The sequence below is a fragment of the Bos javanicus genome, chromosome 22 (assembly GCF_032452875.1).
Source record: "Bos javanicus breed banteng chromosome 22, ARS-OSU_banteng_1.0, whole genome shotgun sequence".
Taxonomy (NCBI): Eukaryota; Metazoa; Chordata; class Mammalia; order Artiodactyla; family Bovidae; genus Bos; species Bos javanicus.
This window is the reverse complement of record NC_083889.1, coordinates 12,482,188-12,494,724: the sequence shown is the minus strand read 5'-3', so window position 1 is coordinate 12,494,724 and position 12,537 is coordinate 12,482,188. Positions and strand designations below refer to the sequence as shown.

The 12,537-nt window shown below is 55.2% G+C and overlaps 1 protein-coding gene across 8 annotated transcripts in view; it reads right to left on the bottom strand.

Moving 5' to 3' along the window:
• Positions 1-1,652: 1,652 nt before the first annotated feature.
• Positions 1,653-12,537, bottom strand: part of TTC21A (tetratricopeptide repeat domain 21A) — a 35,429-nt gene continuing 24,544 nt past the window's right edge. For 4 of the 8 annotated variants that reach the window (XM_061395980.1, XM_061395975.1, XM_061395979.1 and 1 more), the window contains 16 exons: positions 12,180-12,395; positions 11,040-11,278; positions 10,043-10,115; positions 9,820-9,930; positions 9,353-9,491; positions 9,072-9,175; positions 7,451-7,639; positions 6,479-6,589; positions 5,788-5,869; positions 4,886-5,036; positions 4,293-4,454; positions 3,971-4,178; positions 3,657-3,881; positions 3,057-3,177; positions 2,821-2,888; positions 2,524-2,719 (listed from right to left, as the gene is read on the bottom strand). In XM_061395980.1, coding sequence (XP_061251964.1) covers positions 2,642-2,719; positions 2,821-2,888; positions 3,057-3,177; positions 3,657-3,881; positions 3,971-4,178; positions 4,293-4,454; positions 4,886-5,036; positions 5,788-5,869; positions 6,479-6,589; positions 7,451-7,639; positions 9,072-9,175; positions 9,353-9,491; positions 9,820-9,930; positions 10,043-10,115; positions 11,040-11,278; positions 12,180-12,395 — 2,277 coding nt within the window. In that variant the 3' untranslated portion in view covers positions 2,524-2,641. Of the gene's footprint in view, positions 1,854-2,523; positions 2,720-2,820; positions 2,889-3,056; positions 3,178-3,656; positions 3,882-3,970; positions 4,179-4,292; positions 4,455-4,885; positions 5,037-5,787; positions 5,870-6,478; positions 6,590-7,450; positions 7,640-9,071; positions 9,176-9,352; positions 9,492-9,819; positions 9,931-10,042; positions 10,116-11,039; positions 11,279-12,179; positions 12,396-12,537 lie in introns of those variants that run through there. The other 4 variants (XM_061395978.1, XM_061395982.1, XM_061395976.1 and 1 more) reach the window with 3 other exon arrangements.

The following is a 12,537-nucleotide window of genomic DNA, read 5'->3' as shown; positions in this document are numbered from 1 at the left end:
GGAGCCCCAGTCTGGGGGCTGGAGGAGCAAGGCTGACCTCAGCTCTAGGAATAATGATGATTTATACAAGTGCTGGACAGAGGAGCCTGGCGTGCTGCAGTCCATGGGGCCACAGAGAGGTGGACACGACTTAGCGACTGAACAACAACATAAGCGCTAGGAGGGGGCACCAAAGAGGCCTGACTTGGTTTCCTTTTTCTTGCTCTCATCGTCTGCCTCTGGCCTGTGTTGGGCTCCCCCTATTTCCTCTCTATGGTTTACAGTTAAGAGTATGGACCCTGAATGCCGGGGTTTGAAACCCTGCTGTTACACTAACTAGTGAGGTGACTTATGCAAATTACTTCCTGTCTGTGTGCCTGGATGTCTCCCAAACTGTCTAAATAATAACGTTACTCACCTCACAAGCTTGTTCAGTTCATACATAAACCGGCACTCACGGGAGCGCCTGAACTTGCAGGCCTCTGGTGCATATCTGTGACTTTCCAATCTGTTTTCAAGTGTCTACCTCTCCTTCTGTAGGTTTTATTCTCTTCTGCCAGTTCTGTGACCCTCTAGGTATGTATCTCTTGCCTCAGGATGTGTGGACATGGTCACGCAGTCCTATCGTCAGTGGAGTGGCCATTACAGAACTCATGGTTTGGAGTCCGGCCTGCAGTGGGGCCGCCTGTCCCCAGAACCAGCTTAGGCAGGGACAGCCAGGTCTGAGGCATCTCAGGGTGGAGTACCCTAGTTCATTACATTGCCTTGTGTACCCTGGAAGCCCGACACGCTTGTGATTGCTCCAGTGTGCATGATCCAAAACCTGGGTCTCTCCAAGGGTGCTGAGGCTGTGCTTGGGCCAGCCTGGGGGTCTGGGTGGCAGCTCCCCACAGCTCCAATACTCTGGTTCGAAGCTCCTGCAGGTTCCTATCCCATGGCCACAGCCCATGGTTGGAATAAGCCGCCCACTCCCCAGCTAGGGCCACAGGGGTACCTCTCAACATAATCCACCCCTAGAAACTAGCTTGTAAAACAGATCATAATAAAGGCAGCTGGCTTCCCATAGGAATGATGGTGGTAACCTGGGGAAGATGTTCCAGATCATTGACTCATACCAAAAGGCCATGCACGTGATCATCAGTATGTTATAAAAACAAGGCTCGAAGTCATGAGGGATGACAGCCTAAGTCATCCCTCATGACTTCGAGCCTTGTTTTTATAACATACTGTTCTAGAAGGGACCCTAACCTGTTCACTGCTCCCAAACCTTAGTCACTGGACAACTTGAAAACTCTGCCCTATCTGAGTTCTACTCATACTAAGTATATTTTGTTGTTTAGTCACTCAGTCAGGTCCGACTCTTTGCAACCCTATGGACTGTATCCTATCAGACTTCACTGTCCATGGGATTTCCCAGGCAAGAATACTGTAGTGGGTTGCCATTTCCTCCTCCAGGGGATCTTCCCGACCCAGGGATTGAACCTGTGTCTCCTGCATTGGCAGGTGGATTCTTTACCACTGAGCCACCAGGGAAGCCCATGAATTATTTTACTTTTTATCAATTATATCAATATGCTTAAAAGTGAGAAGTATTCTATGTAACAGCACTCACAAATTCATGAGTTTGTGTGCTATTTTTCTCTATTATATAAGGATGATATTTAAACACATAGTTATGAAACTTTCAGATGTTTGCTGTATATCGTTGGCAGGGATTTGTACTGTAATTTGAGAACACAGAGATCTAGTCTAATTTCCTGCCACAGATGGGGACACATACCCAGAGGGAAAGGTCACACAGGGAGATTCTAGGCCTCCTGACTCCCAGTTCAGAGCTCCTTCCCCTGCGGTGAGCCTGGCCCATTACTGCCATCCTGAAAAACAGGAAGAGAGGTACTGGGAGCACAGCAAGGGTGACCTCTGTCACCCTTTTGTCAGTTACAGTTAACATTATTCATCTACAAAGAGACCCCTGCTTTTGTGCCCTTGGGTGTTGAAGGGGTCCTGGAAGATGAATTAGTTGGCCACTGTCTTTTACTGAAGCTGAAGCGCAGAGCTAGTTTTTCTTGGGATGTATTTTTCCTGCCCGAAGCAAGAGTGATGAGGTCTATCACAAACTCCCAAACTGGTAAGGACCAGCAGAGGCCTGCTGAAGCCTTGAGGAGGAGGAGGCAGAATGTATGGACAGAGGGGGCCTGTGTGGGCCCCCTGCCAGTGGGCGGCTTGGTAGGGAGGAGCCGTTGCTTCTGTAATTCAGGACTCTGGGGACCACAGAGGAGAGGGGAGGCTGGTATGGGCTGACCGAAAAATATTAAAGGAGCTGTAGGGTATTTTTTGAACCACCTCTTTGTTCCCTTTTGGCCCTTGAGTGTGTGGGATAAAAGTGGGGTCCATTAGAAGTTGCCCAGTGAACCCAGGGGAAGCTAAGCTGGTTGACATCTTTCTTCCTCAAACTGCTCCTTGCATCTTAAAAACCTAAAGCTTTGGGATGTCCTTTAGACCAGATTAGGCTTGATTCAAATCAACCACACACACACACAGAAATGGGGAAGAATAGGTTATTTTCTGACTCTCTTCTCCACTGACCCACTTCCCCACCCCCCCTCCATGAAACTTCTGTAGGTTGAGAGTTTCCACCCTCCCTGGTTCCCACTGACCACAGCTAGGGCCTCAGAGACCCTTGGGCCTTTTCCAGAATTTCTTCTCTGATTTTAGGGTAGTTGGGGTGCTCCCTGAGGACCTGGGACAGAGAAAGAAAGGGTATGAGACACCAGACAGGGCCCCGTGCCACTGCACCAACCCCCCACCCCCCGCCCCATCCCACCACTGTCAGGAGCTTACATCATGGCAGACTTCAATGGCTTCCACGAATCTCTTGTCTTTCAAGTAGTTGAAAGCGAGCCTGAAGCCTGTCCAGATGTAGGGAGGATAAAGACAATGGGTGGCACTCTGATAACCCGAGAACCCCTCTGGTTCCTCACCACAAACAGATCACAGGCCCTGTGATATGGGGTCGGGAGGGTGGTCCCCGGCCCTGGCCCCTCCTCCATGCATGCGTGCCTGCCCGACGACTGTACCGATGGCAGGGTTGGTGTGATGGCTGTACTTCCAGGCCAGCTCGTAGTTGGCGGCCGCGTCCTTGTATGACTGCTCCCTTTCCATGATGAAGCCCATGTACTCGTAGGCCTTACAGCAGGACTGCAGGGAAAGCCGGTCAGAGCAGCGCGGGACCCGGCAGGGGCAAGGGCTGGGCAGGGGGTGCAGTAACCCAGACCACTCAGGGACTCCGCAGTACCTCCCGCCTTGACAAGAGGGTGAACTGGGTGCCCTCTTCTCAGCTATTCCTATACTGGAATGACCCCTGCCCTCACAGCCCTCCCGCTCTGACCTCCCAAGGCCCTCCCCCCTGACCCAACCAAACCCTCCTTACATGCCACCCTTCATTTCCTGAGCCCTTCTCATCTCTTCTCCCCATTCTGCGTCCCTGTTGCAGGTGGCTGGACCCTGTTCGCTTCCTCTTGCCTTGCTTTCCTGTCCTGCTCTGTGGTTCACGGGACCCCTCCTGTCCTGCCTCTTCTCATCTCATTGCTATCCCTGCATCTCTGCCCACAGAGCCCCAGTGCCTCTCACACACACACCACCCCCTGCAACAGCCCCGACGGCGGTGCACCCCTCACCTTGTTGTATTTCACGCAGCGCTGCAGCAGCTCCGAGGCCAGGTCAAACTTGCCGCCCTGGCAATAGATATCGGCCAGCAGGAGCCAGCTCCTCTCCAGGTCATCGGCCTCAGCCAGTGCCCACGGGGCCTTGGCCAGGCGCTTCAGCTGCGTGCGTGCCTTGGGGACCTGCTTCAGCAGGGAGCAGGCCTGCGCCATGGCCAGCAGGGCGGGGACGCTGTCCTTCTGTGCAGGCGGGAAGCAGGCATCTTGGCGCCCGGCCCTCCGCCTCGACATGCCGCCCACCCGCCCGCCCATCCCGGGAGCCAGCACACCTCAGCCTGGGCCATCTCAACGAAGGTGCTCAGCGCCACTTCCACGTTGGCCTTCTCCCTGGTCGCCAGCAGGCACAGGCTCTGCAGCAGCCGCAGCTGGGTATGGCCCCCGGCCGAGTGTGGGTAGAACTCCCGCAGCAGCTTCTCAGCGGTGCGCACGCCATGTTGCTCCAACTCCTTCCTGCTGCTGAAGCTGCGGGCACTGGGGCTGAGCAGGAGGGCGCTGGCCTGGTCTGCCCACGAGGCCCTCGCCAGACCTCAATCCAGAGGCCGAGGGCTTTCCCTGCCTTCCCTCCCCACCCCCAGCCAGCTGGGCCCTCACTTGCTCTCGGTCACCAGGTTCTCGAAAGCCTCTCCGCCCACGATCTCGTTGTCTGGGTTCAGACAGATCTGCACCATGTGGTAGGTGGCACTCTGGCCCCAAGCAGTGTCCTTGCGTGCTTTGTTTAGGAACTTCAGGGCTTCGTTGGGCTGTCCTATGTGCCTGCAGCAGAGAAGAGTAACCCCGAGAATCAGATAAGGACGCTGAGGCCCGGGGAGAACAGGAACACTCGGGGGTCACTCCGAGAATCTGCGCAAAGCAAGGGCAGGATCTCTGGTCTCCCCACTTCCCGATGTGGACGCTGAGCTTCGGCTTCCCTGGCAAAGCCCAGCACGTCTGTTGGGGAGAGCCTCCTACACTCTAGTGGTTCAGATGGTATAAAATCTGCCTGCAGTGCAGCAGACCTGGGTTCGATCCCTGGGTCAGGAAGATCCCCTGGAGAAGGGAATGGCAACCCACTCCAGTATTCTTGCTGGAGAATCACAGGGACAGAGGAGCCTCGTGGGCTACAGTCCACGGTGTTGCAAAGAGTCAGACACGACTGAGTGACTAAACACACCTAGACACGCCTGCCAAGACACCCCCCAACCCACCAGCAGTAGACGCCTCTGCAGAAGTTGAACCCTGGCTCCAAAGGCACCCGGCCGGACGTCTTCTCGGCCAGTTCAAAGACGGCAGGGGCGTCCTCCAGTTTGCCACTTCTCCGTAGCAGATCGATTAGTTTGTTCAATACAGGGAAATTGTCTAAAATAAGAGAGCAGAAACCTCCAGGCTGTGCTGACCAGTAGCTGAATCAGGTAGGGGAAGCAGAGAGGACCAGGAGACACCGGTGGACTGGGCTGAACGTGGGCATCCCAGCGGCTCCACTGAGACACCATGAAGTGGTCACTCTTACTGCTCCCATTTCATAGATGAGAAGGCTGAGGCACAAAGACTTTGAGTAATCTGCCAAAGGTTACACATCAGGTAAGTGGAAGACCAGAATTCAGACCTAGAAGGTCTGGCTCCAAGACCTGCATTCCTAATAGCTGTGATCTGCTGGGCCTGACATGGGCCTGGCTGGAGCTCAAGCCTAAGCCTCTTATTCATGTCTGGCCCCTTCCCCAGCAAGACAGGGCGGTTTTATGCTACAGTGAGTGGGAAGAGGGCTACATGTCAGGGGAGAATTTCTAGCCACCTCCAGGAGGCTGTGACCTCCCAAGGCGAACTTAGGTTGAGCCACAGTGTCTGGGTTTTGGGGACAGACAGGCAGGACCAAGCACTGCCCTGCCCGAGACCAGGAACTGGCCCCTTGGACTGGGAAAGGGCCGGCACGTTCCACTGGGACTTTATCAGTTTCCTGCCTCTCTGGGAACAATCAGAGAGGAAGGGGCTTCCTCTGCCCGGTCAGGAAGGAGGGGAGAGGGCCCACCCTTCTGGGTGAGAGCAGACCTTGCTGGATGGGAACTGCCAGCGGCAGTCATGGTGGGCAGGCGTGATGCAGCCAGTTAGTTACCTGGTGCTTTCTCCAGGACTTGGTGGTAGAGGTTGATGGCAGCCTCGTATTTCTGTCTTCTAAACATCAGGTCAGCCATCACCTATTGAATTCACATGATGCTGGGATAGCAGCTTGCATGGGCGCGGCGGGGAGGCTGTGGTGGGAAGAGGGGGACAGGGAAGGAGGGAAGGTAGGAGAGAACTTCCTAGGGAGCATCTCTGGGCACTGGGAGAAGGTCCCACAGAGGATGGGACAGCCTGGGGAGAGCGGTGGGGGTGAGGAGGGAAGGAGGCAGGAAAAGCCGAGGGTGGACACCATGGAGCCAGCCCCTCCACCCATGTCTGAGAACTGCCAGATGCGGGCAGCAGGGTGGAATGGGGGCTACCCACCTCTGCTGGAGACAGCCCTGGAGGTGGTCTGGGTGACAGGGCAGAGAGGGGTAGGACTGGGGAGGGCTGTTTCCTCACACTTCCCGAAGCCCCAGGAACCTGTCCTCGCCTGGCCTTTACCAGCGGGTGTGGTTTCCCCTGGAGTGAATCAGCCTCACCCTCTCCCCTCGGATGTGGCCCAGGAGGGAGGTCGCTGCTGCCCCCTGCTGCCAGCCCACCCCTCCCGTCCGGGGTGACGGATCCTGTGCTGAGTCCCCTGCTGCCCCACAGCCCAGCAGCCCGCCCTGTGGTCGTGGGGCCCCGGGCCCACAGCCTCTCACCACGGAGGCTGCCTCGTGGTTCTTCTCAGTCTGCAGGAGGTCGGCACAGTGCTGCTCACACAGGTCCAGGTGTCCCTGCAGCAGGTAGAGCCTCGCCAGCTCCAGCACCACCTGGACAGGCCCCGAGACAGTGAGCAACCAATGCGCATCACGGGAAAGCTTGGGCACCCAGGCCTCATCCTCGCACGCCCACGTTCTGTCAGCTCTGCCTTCAAAGCATGAAAGCATGTCTTTGACCCCCTGGGATGATGTCTCTGGCTCTCCCCCTCTCCCACCCAGTACTATATCGTCATGACTTTTTCTAACTGACCGCTGACAGGCAGGGCCCACTGAGCGCATATTGATCCTTCGGCTTCGGCTCTGACCTCATCTCCTCTGGGAAGCCCTCTGCGCCCCAGGCTCCGGGACAGTACCCCTCATCTGAGTTCGCAAGTGTCCTGACCCCCCTGTGGGTATCACATGCTATTAGAACTGCCTATGTACTTGTGTGTACCCAGTGCCCGGGGCACGGACCTTGTCTTGCCCCACTGCGTCTCCAAGCCCTTGCCCAGTACCTGGCTTGCACATATTGGGAATCTGTTAAATGAGAACACATTAAATACATGAATGGGTCTGTCACTAAGCTCTTCATCTCCTCTCGAGTGAACTCCAGCCACCATTTCCCACCTGGAGCCATGCCTCTCACATGACCCTAAACCTCCTTGGAAGCTTAGTCTGGGCTTTATGCCCAGAAAAGCCCCTAGCAGCCAACGTGTCCTCTCCCCACCTGCAAGGGGGACCTGAAAATGCTACACTTGCCACCGAGGGCTGCAGTGGGTGAGGGCCCTGGGATCTGCAGGCCTGCCTACACCAGGGGTCTGCGCCCCTTGCAGGGAACCACAGAGAAGGAAACAGCTTCCGTCCACAGTCAGGGAGCTCTGCAAGGCTTTGTGTCCCAAGGCAAGGACAAGGACCTCACTCCAAGGGCCCCACCTTATTGTTAACAGGCGTGTAGGAGAGGGCATCTTTATAAGACTGCACTGCCTTGGCATACTCCTTCTCTGCCAGGTAGTATTCCCCAAACTGGATGCAGATGGAGGCTGCCAGTTGCTTCTGGGAGGGGATCATTTCCGGTCGCTCCAGGGGAACACGCTTCAGGATCCGAGACTGGAGGTCCATGGCCTAGGGAAACCAGGAAACTCTGCGTGAGCAACCCAGAGCCCGATGTGCCAGGTCTCAGGCCAATTCACAGCAAGCCTCCAAGCTCTCATCTCAGAGCTAGCTGTCTAAGAAGGGCATCTCAGGTCCCCCTGAGCAAATCTGGGTCGCTCTGGACAGGCAAGGCTGCTGGCTGAGCACCAGGAGGCAAACCGGCACTGCCGCGGGGGCAGGAGCAGGGCAAAGGCTCTCAAGCAACAGACACTCCACTGTACTCGGCTCATTTACCTGTTTCCATCACACCTGGCACTCACTGTGTCTGATCTACCTCAGCTGTCCGATAGGCTGGAACAGGCACACAGTAGGTGTTCAGCACAGGCTGTGTTTTGTTGGGTGCGTTTGTTTTGAATAGTGTCCTGCTGGGAATTTGAGGCAGCCCCCACAAATAGCCGCGACATAACAGTGATTAAGTGAGTAGCCAGAGAGCACTGGGGCAAGAGGAAACAATGAGGCCAGGGTTAAGTTTTGGGTAGTGGTTACAGATCAGCCCTGGGTTCCCCGAAGGCCAGAATGAGGAATGGAAATCCAGTGGGAAACCCCGAGGATAAGTCACATCAAGCAGTCAGAGACGATTTACAACCACAGGCACACGCCCCAGGGGCAAGTGCCAGGCCCCACCTTTGGGTACAGAGTGAAGAGGAAGGGAAAAAACGGCCAGGAGTCTCCTAGCAGGGGCTTCTCAGTGGCGCTCGTGGTAAAGAACCTGCCTGCCAGTGCAGGAGACGTAAGAGAGGCAGGTTCAATCCCTATGTTGGGAAGATCCCCTGGAGGAGGGCATGCAACCCACTCCACTCTCGTTGCCTAGAAAATCCCATGGACAGAGGAGCCTGGTGGGCTATGGTCCAGAGGGTCGCAAAGAGGCGGACGCGAATGAAGTGACTTAGCAAGCACACAGTGCTCCCAGCGGGAGACTATGGGTTGGGACAGGCCAAAGCTGGTTCAAATCTCAGCTCCACCACTTACTAGCAGTGTGACTTTGGATACATTTCTTCACCTCTTTGAGCCTTATCTGTTAAACAGGAATGCCTCAGTGCTTAGCTCAAAGGGCTACTGTGAGAATTAAATAAGTCAAAAAGCCTAGTACAGAACTCAGCACAGAGCATTCAGTGCATGAGAGCTGCTGGCATTGTCTATTAATAACAGCACAAGCATCCTTGAGGACAAAGGCACTGTCTTCCTCCCTGCCTTCTCCAGTCCAGCCCAGGCGGGTTTTGAGCACTTCCGTGCACAATCAATACGAGAGCAAGGGTGGGGGGATAAGTGGAAGGTGGATGTCAGGGGTGTAACCTGGATCCTCTCTAGAGGACCACGCCTGGAGACTTCCAGACCTGCAGTCCTATCTCCAGCTTCCATCAGGAAATGGCAGATAGACAGCTTAGGTCTACTTGTCAATTACCTTGTTCAAAGTTTCCGTCACATCTTCTTTTTTATGACTCTTGTAAACCTTGGCCAGCAAAAGTAAGCACTTGACATCATTCATCATGGATGGGATGTCTTTGACTGCAAAATGGAAACTCAAAGTAGTGTTTCCTGGCCCCTGGGGAGGGGGCTGTTGGGGGAGGATGGGGGCTGGGTTCGGAGCCCCAGCCAGTGCCTGTCCCCTGCCCCATCCTGCAGGAGAAGAGGGGGTGTGTCTGCTTGAAGTCAGGCTAGGGAAGACAGTTAGGGTGTGCTCACCAAAGTCATGATCCAGTGCCTGCTTCAAAACTTTTTCTGCTTTGTTGAACTTCTTTAACTTCAGGAGCAGTTCGGCCAGATCGCAGCACACAAAGTCCTGTCCGCTCATCTTCTGGGCGGCCTCATAATAATTAATTGCCTTCGTGCACACAGGAAATACGGGCATCAGGTCTGGTTTTGTATGTGGGCACCTCACACTGTGCCCTGACCCCCAACCCTGCAGTCACCATGCCTGTGTACCCCTCCAGAACACAGAAGCCTCAGATACAATGGCCTCCCGCCTGGCACAGGTCTCAAGCCTCAGCCTCAGCAGGTGTTAGGGGGTGGTGGGGAGTTGCTGAGCCCTCTCCTTGGCAACCTGTTCAGGGGGGTCTCTCCTTGCATCCAGCCTCCCACCCAAGCACCCTCTTCCATCTTCCCTGCTGGGCTGGCCCTCCCCGCCCCTTCCTACCCCATCATGGCCCAACCTTGGTGTACTGGTGGGTCTTCACATAAGCCTGCCCGATCCGGCTGATCAGGGATGCGTCGTGTGGGTTCTTTCTGTAGGCCTCATCGTAGACCTCCAGGGCCTTCTCTGGCTGGTGGGAAAAGGGTCTGCCATCTCTCTCTTCTCCCTTACTGGAGAAGCAAGACTGGGCAGGGTGGGTGCGGGGTGCAGCCACTTAGTGTGGTCATGAGACCTTCACTCACCTCCTGAATGTTCATGAAAGCATCACCCAGAAGCAGACTGGTGTGGGGGCCAGGCAGATATTCACAGAGCTCCCTGCAAAAGTAACCAAAACCTTAGCTCAGCCCTGTGCGTCCTTCCTATTCCTGGATCCGTCTCTTCTCCTCACTCATTCTGTCTGCCACCCGTGCACTCACTCATTTATTCATCACCCAGTGTTTCTCGGCTCAGATGGGACGCAGTGCTAGCTCCCTTAGTTCAGGCTCTCCTCATCTGTTATCTGGATCATGGCCGGGACTTCCACCCCCTCCTCTGGCCTCCACCCCAAACGCCTAGAACCTTCTTCATGAGGCAGCCTCTTTCTTTTTTTTTTCCCAGCCAAGCCTCACGTGGCATGTGGGATCTTAGTTCCCTGACCAGGGATTGAACCCAGGCCCCTGCATTGGAAGCACTGAGTCTTTACCACTGAACCACCAGGAAGTCCCAGCCTACTTTTTCTAAACCTTCAATGAGACCATGTCATCTCACTATTTATTGGTTTCCCATTGCTCGTGGCATCACCTCCCCTTCCTCCCGAATTGCCTAGATGGAGTTTTGCCTGAGGAAGGGGACAAGAAAGGTACACTTGAGGGCCCAACATCAAATTGTAGAGAAAATTGCCGAGGGCTCCCAATCCCGGCTCTCCATCCTCCTTCACTCACATCGGTTACATCCAAGCCCCTGAACACTTCCCCAAGGACAGGCCACGCTGGAACCATGGTTCCCACCAGGATATGAACCATAATGAGGGGCAAGCAGAACTCAGGGAAGATTCACTCCTGTGTCCTTACAACTCAGCAGCAGGTTGGCCTGACTGACCGACCAATCACACTCAGATTCTCACCAGGGGAAATTCCCTTCTATTGTCAAACACACTCTGAGAACACGTTCTGAAGCCCTGGGGCAAAGAAGACGATCTGGAGAAAACACTCCTGACACGCGACTGGGACCGGGCCGGTCAGTGCGCCGCCCGGGGCTCACCGGTAGCACCCGATATAGAGGCGGGCATCCTTGCGGGTCTGCAGGTAGATGCTGGCCATCTTCTCCTTGGCCTCCATGTAGCAGGGCTGCCTGGGCGTGATGCTCTGCAGCACGCTCAGCGCCAGGTCCACGCTGCCCTTGCTCAGGGCCAAGTCCACATTGGCGATGGTGACGCGCATCTCCTCTGGCGTGCCGCTGAACTCGTTGATGGCGTCCTGCATGACCTTGGTGGCCTCGTGCTAAGACAAGGAAACCCAACAGACCCTCCATTTGCTGTCCCCCACCACACCTGGAAGCCAGGGAGAGGATGGCCCATCCCCACTTTAGAGCAGCAGGAAGGGGACAGGGAGAGCGAGCCTCTCGGGGTTGAGGCCCACTGTTCCTGGAGGGCAGGGCCAGCTAGGGGACATGAAATCCCTGACTGTGAGAACTTGTCCCTGAGTGCCTCAAAGTCTGAATGTGATTTCTTCCTATGAGAGACCTATGGACGCATCTCCTATACCTTCCTGCTTTCAGTCAAAGGTATTTTTATGTTATGGTTAGTTAGTGTTAGCCACTCAGTTGCGTCCAACTCTTTGTGACCCCATGGTCTGTAGCCTGCCAGGCTCCTCTATCCATGGAATTGGGCACATAAAGGTATATTTGAATTGTATCTTCATTGCATTTGTACTCTCATTTATTCCAACAAAGTTACTTTCTTTGCCCATTTTGGTTCTTTGTGCCTTTGCCCAGCCAGACCTTCCAAGGTCCCAGGGCCGCCCCATACAGTTGAGCAGGTTGCACACTGCAAACCTCCAAGGGGATGTAAGCGGCATCCACTGGAGAGGTGCACTGCCCAACTGCACGACCACGTGTGGTGGCTCTGGTGGGCCTTGTGCTCTGCCTCCCTGACAACCTTCTGGGGACAGTGAGGTTGGCAGGGGACAGATCATGCAGGACTCAGGAGGGTTTGGAGTTTATCTTAAGGGTGTGGGAGCCACTGAAGCCTTTAAAGTAGGGGAGAGGGATACTCCCAAATGAATAAAAGCTAAACTAAAGTGCAAGGAAACACCAGCCAGAATCAAAGAGCCTGGTTCCCAGGTCTACCCTGGCCCTCCAGCATGCGCCAGCAGCAAGAGAACAGAGCAGGGCATTTCTCACCAGCTCTCCGTTCATCCGGAGGGCATCTGCCAGCTCCAGTAAGATGGACACCCGCTCGCTGGGGCACACGCAGGGCCCACGGAACTTCTTGTTCTCTTCCGTGCTCAGAGTTGGTAATTTTATGATCATCTTCAGTGCCTTTATGGCTTCTGGATAGTCCCCAGACTTGTTGAGGGCCTTGGCCTTGATGAAGTGGTAAAGGGGGTGGTCTCGGACCTAAAGGAGCGTCAGCAGAGTGTGGGGTTCCAACTCCCATAGGGGAGAAAGCCCCAGGATTCCACAGAGCCAGTCCCTGCCTTTGGGCCAGCAGAAGGGGCTGAGGGATTCTGGCAGCTCCTGGGGCTACTCTCCCAAGGCG